The 7,942-nt window shown below is 46.4% G+C and overlaps 1 protein-coding gene across 3 annotated transcripts in view; it reads right to left on the reverse strand.

Annotated features, from left to right (window-relative positions):
* Positions 1 to 2,026, reverse strand: part of GRM7 (glutamate metabotropic receptor 7) — an 899,796-nt gene extending 897,770 nt beyond the window's left edge. For all 3 annotated transcript variants that reach the window (XM_007985083.3, XM_073009908.1, XM_073009909.1), the window contains exon 1: positions 1,165 to 2,026. In XM_007985083.3, coding sequence (XP_007983274.1) covers positions 1,165 to 1,683 — 519 coding nt within the window. In that variant the 5' untranslated portion in view covers positions 1,684 to 2,026. The remainder of the gene's footprint in view (positions 1 to 1,164) is intronic.
* Between the last annotated feature and the right edge of the window lie 5,916 nt (positions 2,027 to 7,942).

Genomic DNA, 7,942 nt, shown 5'->3' on the forward strand with positions numbered 1-7,942 from the left:
GGAGGGAACCTACAATCACAGAGACCCTGAAACTCAATTTCCAAACCCGAAAGCCACTAATTCCCACCGAATGCAGCTCAGGAGCCATGGGGCAGAGGCTGCTGGAGCAGGAGGCGAGAGAACACTGCGGTAGAACCCACCGCTCAGCGGCCCCGGATCCGCCTTCCTCCCATTTTTTCTCTGTCTCCCTCCGGGCACCGGAGCAGGAGGACCACGGAGCCCTGCTCCACGCACCCCTCTGCCTCCCAACGGGTGCCTTCATGCCTCGCTCCGGGAATCATCCTCCAAGCCGAGGATTTGGCTTGGGGTCTGCGTCAGGGAGATAGTGGGTGATGGGGGGGAGGAGGGAGGAGGCAGGGAGAGCGATTTTGTTTCGCAGTTAGCATGAGCTCATCCCTGGGCTGAGGTCTGAAGTGGCAGGAGTGGAAAGCTGATCGCCCAGCTCCGGCCAGTGGCAGGATCGCAAATGTAATTTAGACGGTGCAAAATATTGCCTGGAGCAAACCAACTGGGGGTCACGTCTGCAGGCAGCATCTCTCCACCTGAGGAAGGTCCCAGTACCTCGCGCCCTGGGCTCTCGCGGAGGCTGGCTACAGGTCGGGAAATCAACCCGAGGGAGATGGGGACTTAACATCCATATCTAGGTTAAGACCGAGCCCTCGATTTAAGAAGTGCCTCCTTAAGGTTGTCTCCAAATTTTCCAAGGGAGTGCAGATTGGCAGACTGGCTTGGAGGTGGGAAGCTGGGGAGTTGGGAAATGCCCGGTTTCGAGGCATCGTCTCATCTTTCCTATTCCATTCTCCTAACCAGCTCTCCTAGGAGCCCGGCACTTTTACGAGCCTGTTTTGGGACCATATTTCACCCTAATGCAAACCCATTTAAATCATCGCCTTGTTTTTCGCAGATTGCTTCTTGTAAATGGGGCCATAAATCCAGGATGTCAAGCCGGATGGAGTGGAGCGTGGACAGGGGAGAGATGGAAGGGAAATAAACCAAGCAGGGAAGGTATCTCCTTGGGCGGGGTGGGAGGGATTCGGCAGGATCTCCAGGGTGAAAATGAGCGAAGGCTGACCTGACCCGAACCACCGGAGTCCAAGCCAGCTTTTAGGGTTAAGGGCTCAGGTAGCCACGGTGTGCTCCGCCCCGGAGGGAGCGCCCCCCTACCTGGAAGAGCCTCAGGATGTTGGCTACCATGATGGAGACCGAACTCCCCGAAGCCCCAATCACTCCAACTACTTTCTCCGGCTTGACGAAAACCGGGGGTTCGCCGTTGGTGCAGCGCACGTCGGAGGTGTCCTTCTGGATGAGCGCCTGGACGAAAGTGAGCGACTGTTCGAGCGCGTAAGTGTCCCTGGAACAAGTGTCCAGGATCCGCGCGCCCAGCGTCACGTTGGGCAGTAGGTTGGGATCACTGTTGATCTGGTCCAGGGCGTAAAGCATCGCTTCCAGCCTGTGGATCCCGTTCTCCCTCTTGATGTCACCGCAGGGCATTCCGCTGGGACCCTTGGCGTGCACTGGGAACAGCCCCCCGAGGGTGACGTCCCCCTCGATCCGGATTGAGTGCGGGGCGTACATCTCCTGGCCGCGCGCCGCCGCCGCCAGCGCGCACAGGAGCACCTCCAGCACGCAGCAGGGGAACTTCATCAAAGTCAGGACGCGGAGCAGCTTCCTCAGCTGGACCATGCTGCTCCGGCTGCTGCGGTGGCGGCGGCAGCGCTGGAAGGGACGGTGGTGGGCTCGCCGAGGTCCGGGCCCCTCAGGGCGAGCTCCTCCGGGAAAGCCCAGGGGCTCCTGCAGGCACGGAGGGTGGGGGAGTCCGGGGAGGGGCGACCAGAGTGGGTGAGGGGTCCCGCGGTGCCTGCCAGCCTGGGGCGCCTCGCGCTCTCGGGTTAGCCGGCCGGCGCGCCGCGCTCGCGCTCACCGGCTTGCCGCTCGCTCTCTCCAACAGCCCAGCACTGGGGAGAGGGCAGGGATTGCTATCGCTTTAAATGGTCGTTCGGCTCCCTCTCCTCCTCCTCCCACTCCCTCCCTCCCTCGCTGGCTCTCCTTCTCTCCCTACCCTTCCCAGCGCCAGCCCTCCCCACTGGTTTGCATCATCACGCAGGGAGGGGCTGCGTGCTGAGGTAAGGGGGGAGAAATGGGTGGGCGGCTGGGGAATCGGGGGAGGTTTCCTCGGAATGGGAGTTTCGTGGTCCCCAGGGAATCTAGGGATTGCGGGGAGCAAGCAAGAGCCTAGCCCTCGCCCCCAACTCACTGTGGAAGCCTCCCTACCCACACCCACGTTCTGGGTACGGGTGTCATCAGCCGCGGGATGGGGCGAGGACGTCGCGCTGACTGCTCCCAGACCCTAGGTCCGGAGCCTAGGCTCTTAGATCGGGGAGAACACGAGGGAGAGGCAGAGAAACCAGTGAGGGAGGGGCGCGGGAAGACCCTAGCTAGACTCTACTCCTGAGCCGCCTGTGCTAGTTCTTGCTAAGAAAGCCACACATGCACACTGGAGCCTGATTCATGACTTAAAGACGCTTTACCCAAAGGGGTCTCCAGGGCCAGGCGCTGAGCTTGGTTGCAGGGAAACAGAAGTCAAGAGGAGACGCTAGGCATGGGAGTGCATCCTTGGTCTTCAGTAGTCACTAGAGTCAGAGCTCCGTGAACTGACGCGTTTCCCCAGCACGTCTGTGTCAAAAACCTCGGACGCATCCCTTCTCTTTACTTCACTGCGGAGATGGAACAACTGAGAACTCCGCAGACAGCACTTTCTTCTCTAGCACTGACAGGTGTAAGTCTCCCTCCTACCTATTTCCAGAGATGCATCTGGTGCACCAGGTGATAGTTTTTGCCAGTAAGAAACAGCAGGAAAGAGGTGATGGCAGGAAGAAAAAAGAGGGGGCAGGCAGAAGTGTCCCCACTGATTGGGAATGCCTTTCTCTTTCTCTGACTGGGGTTAGGGGGCAAAGTCAGGATGCCAGAACAGGTTGCAGTGCAATTGAGAACCTCTTTATGAACGGTGTCTCCTCCTGCAGGTCCAGACCACATTTGGCCCATTAAAGCAACAAGTGGCTCTACTTCCCATTCAAGGAAAGTGAATGTCTGTCCTTGGGGATGGGAGTGAACTTAAGGAGGTTAAACCAACTCTTCCTGAGGCTTTCTGTTGGAGTGCAGCAAAATCATATTATACAGATTTGAGGGCGGAGAGAAAACCAGAAACAAGACTATACTTTTTGTTTTTGTTGATGATGTAACGAAGAAACCTACCATTGTAGGGGGAAAAAAAAAGTCAAAAGGCACCTAGTTGGTTGTCTCTGCCACCAAATACTTGTGTGCTCTCAGCACTTCTGTTCCTCTGTCTGGGTTTTAGTTTCCCCATCTGGAAAATGATGAGATTGAATTGGATGCCCTCCAAGTTATCTTTTAACTCTCAAATCATCTGTTAAAATAGGTCATGTCCCTTTGGCCATGGTGCTCTTTTTAGGCCAATATTTTCTATTGTATTATGTGCACACCAGTTTTTGTATATCCAAAGAACACTACGAAGGTTTCTTGATATAGAAGGTTTTTGTTGTTGTTGTTGTTGTTATTTCCTGTCAGGGACATCCCATCAATTTTTTTTTTTTTTTTTTTTTTTTTTTTTTTTTTTTTTTTTTTTGGATATGCCCCTCTTGCTTGTTTCAATGTTTATGGTTTCAGGAGAACTGATCCCACTGCCTGTGATTAAGTCTTGGCTAATCAGAACATCAGATCCTTCTGGCTGTAGTGCTGTTCCAGGATGGGCAAAAAGTCCAACCAGAGCCATTCAGGGATAATCCCTGGACTTTTGCTAGGGCAGCCAGGATGGAGACATAGGGTTATCACTATCACATAGGCAATCTCTGTATAAGTCAGATAAAAAGGGGCCCCTTCCACAAAATACTTTGTTTCTCTTTTGGAAAATTGTTGTGCTATTCTGATTTTGTCAAAAGAAGATATTTTCTGTCACCTTCCAGAAAACAGTGCTGTAATTAATATACAAATCTACTCTGTGCACAATGTGCCTGTGAATCACCTTCAGACTCAATGCCTTGCTACACAAATGCACAAGTTGAATTACCGTATGCCATGATGGCCCCTGCTCCTTCCTGCAAGTTGTGGAGCTATGAGAACATAAGCCTATAGCTGTGCCAGGGACTTCCACAAGAACAGGGAGATATTTGAACCCCAAAGTAAGAGAGACAAATACATAGAGATAGAGATAGAGATAAATAAAGAACGAGAGAGAGATTGAGGCTTAATTAAAACATTTGCATTCCTGGATCCAAGCATGCTTGAAGAATTGCCTCTGGACTATTTAAATTATATAGCACTTTCTTTCTGTTTGAAGCCAAAAAAAAACCCCTCTTCTAATTCACCTGTTCTAATACACAAGACCGAAAAGGTGAAACAGCTGAACAGATACTCTGTTAGGGCAGCATCAACTCATTTGGAAGAAGATATAAATAAAGTAATAGAGAGGCATACTTAGGAACACACATACTACGATCCTAGTGTTTAAGCATTAGCACCTCAGGCTGTCTTTGACAGACTACTATATCCTTATTTCATTTTTAAGTTCAGGCTATTTATTACAAACTTGTTGACAGAAATATTTGGAGAGTTGGAGTAACAAGTAATGTCACTTGATTTTTCACCTGCACATGTCTCGGTTCATGCTCTGTGCTTCCATTTTCATTTCCCATCCAATGATTGCTCAATAAATATTTCTTGGCTGAATGTTGAATGCTGCCTTATTCTGCGTTTTCTCTTTGCTCTGCTCCTTCTCCCCAAACATCTGGCAGCAATGATTATCTTTCCTTTATTGCTGTCATCTGTGTGCATGTCATATTTCCCTTGCCAAGTTGTAAGATCCTTGAGGGTAAGGGCTGGGTATTATTTAGCTTTTTATCCAGGACCATGTTTCAAATGATGTTTTGTGCCTAAGAAGCACTCATGTGTTGAATGATTCAGAACTGGTTTTGCTATTCTCCACTGCCTTTATTTGACAGTGACCAAAACTTAAAGTGGGCAGAGCAGGAATGCTGACAGATAAATCATTTTCCTCTCAGTCGCCATAGACAGTTTCTAGAACTTAAAAGATAATTAGTAAATTTTGAAGTAATTTTGTTTTTTAAAAAATGTGCAGGACTAAAATATCCTAACCTTAAAGAACTTAACTCTCAGGTAAAGCTTTGATTGTTCCTTCCTAAGTCAAATGCTCATTTAGAAATTAATAATTGTGGCCATGCCCATAGGCTGGTTAGAGGAGCTCAGAAGCATAGACCTATTTTTCTAGCCAGGCACCAGCACCACTGAAACTACATGGAAAGAGAAGTCCGCTACCAGAGAAACTGGAAAGTGATGCTGAGCTTGCAAAATCACTACATATCTAGTACATATGATTTATAATTCATCTTTATGCCTTTAACCGTGGCAAAGGATCTGGCACTTGATAATGAGCATGGTATTTGTTTTGTTTGGTTTTCTGAGATTATACAGACAGAAAATATCTGTGTAAGACAGGTTTATGTAAAATTGGGCCAGTGTTCTAATGTCTGATTTAATTGGGGGAGAACCTAGTTTTAGGTACAAAGATTGTAAGCTGTAAAATGTATTCACAGGCTTGGTTCTATTTAGTAATCAATCTGTCCTCACTGAGGGGTTAATGAAAAGTAACTAACTAAACTTAAGGTCTCAGTCTTACTTTATATTTGTTTGTTTTCTTGAATATCTTAATTTTACTTATTTTATTTGTTGTTCTGCTGCCAGAAGATGTTCTACTCTTCAACATCTTCTGCAGGAAATAATATTTGCACTTCCAGTTCCCACTATATTTATTTAAATCCAATTTGTAATCTACAAGTGTCTTCCTTAACCACTGCTACTTCTGCTATGGCCACGAATGCACTTTGGCTATTCTTCTATCCTTTATATAGTTCTTCATCTGTAACTTTTCAAAACACAATCTCACATTTATTGTACTTTTGAATGGGTGTTCACTTTATCTTGGGGAGAGAGAGAGAGAGAGAATATTCCATTTTCGTCTGTTACACTTTTTTGCTGTATCTATTTGTAATAGACACCTTTTGTCACTTAACTAGCATCCGTTCATCCATTTTCTGATCCCATTTTGTTAAGAAACCTTGGTATTGTACAGAAAAATTCACTCCAGAGAGTTTTCAATGGGTGGATTGAAATTGATCCCTACTGGTAATCCTATCTTCCTTTCTAGTAGTTCATTTAGGAATTCAAGGCAGTGACACTTAGGGAAAGGTTTGATGGGGATTTCTGAAAGCATTTCTTGTGTCTGGCATGATTGTGTGTAGATATGAGACCCAGGATTATTGTAATTCTTTCACTACCTGCCTGAAGATGAGCTCAATACACAGAGTCCCGGCACCACTAGATCAAATTATCCCCAATGCTTCCTCTTTTGATTTCCAGTTATGTAAGCCAAGAAATCTGCTCATTGCATAGGAAAGTATTAGTTGCATTTTCTGTTACTTGCAGCCAAATGCATGCTAAGTGTTACTAAAAGTATTTATATTATTATTAATAAATAGTATATGAATACATTTATATTAATGTTGTACATTTTATATGAATAATGAATATTACCAAGAGCTTATATTTTTCACATGTTTACTAGGTACCAGGCACAATATATATCAATTCTCAAGATAATCTCATTTGATATATATCATCATTATTATTGTTATTTCACAGATCTGAAAATGGAGGCCCAGGAAAGTAAAAAGTATAGTTTAATCAATATGCTGCCATTTGTTACTGCCTCTTTAGTTTCTCTTGCTTACCATCTTGTTGCCTTGAAGCTTACATATCTTAAGTCCAGACTCCAGATGCTCTATGAGTGCTCTGTCTCATCAACTGCACTCAATTCAGAAAGACCTTACTTGTTACATCCCTCAGATCTCATTGGCCTTTGGATGTAGTATCTGGGAAGCCACAACGAGAGTCTTACCTAAGGGCCAAAGGAAACTTCACTCCCCAGTTTTCTTTCTTCTCAGGTCTCAATGTTCCCACTCATTTATTCTCTCAGTACATAGGGAGGACTGTTTTGTCCTGCCATTTGGGTAGGTATATGAAACAACAGCTTTGGGGCAAGTCATTCATACAGTAAGTGATTCTCCAGGTACAAATCTCTCTCCATCATATTTTGTACTACAATTTAAAAAAACCAATTGTTCCCTCCAGAGCTGTGACTCAGAGAACAAAATGGCTTTGACTTAATAGGCAAAAACTGTTCTCTGCTTTAAAATTGCTGGACAAGGCCTGTCTAGAAGGTCTTGTACCTCGCCCTACCCCTATAATTCTTTCAATCTTCCTACAGTGCCTCTTAGGTGTGTAGAGCATGAATATTCCTTCCCTCCTTTTGGTAACATCATCAGCCATTCCTTTGGGAAAGCACCCTTCTCCTTTTTTAGGAGTTGAGATGGATCCTAATGCTCCATCTACCCAAATTCAGATATGGGCACACATCTAGGGTTGGCTGAACTGAACTCTTTCTTCCCCTGGTGGAGCTGATGAGTCCAAAGATAGGTAAAGAACTTGAAATGTTATGTATGAATACTGGAAGTCAGATGTTCTCCTAGCTAAATATATATGAAGACAGAGACCTGGTGCTTCTAGCAAGTGTTGTTTCCACAACATGAAGAAAGTTTATCTGAGAATAAAATCAACCTACACGGCGGGGCACAGTGGCTCACGCCTGTAATCCAAGCACTTTGGGAGACTGAGTCGGGTGGATCACTTAAGGTCAAGAGTTTGAGACCAGCCTGGCCAATATGGTGAAACCTCATCTTTACTAAAAATGCAATAATTAGCTGGGTGTCATGGCGCATGCCTGTAATCCCAGCTACTTGGGAGACTGAGGCAGGAGAATCGTTTGAACCAGGGAGGCAGAGGTTGCAATGAG

The sequence above is a fragment of the Chlorocebus sabaeus genome, chromosome 22 (assembly GCF_047675955.1).
Source record: "Chlorocebus sabaeus isolate Y175 chromosome 22, mChlSab1.0.hap1, whole genome shotgun sequence".
Classification (NCBI taxonomy): Eukaryota; Metazoa; Chordata; class Mammalia; order Primates; family Cercopithecidae; genus Chlorocebus; species Chlorocebus sabaeus.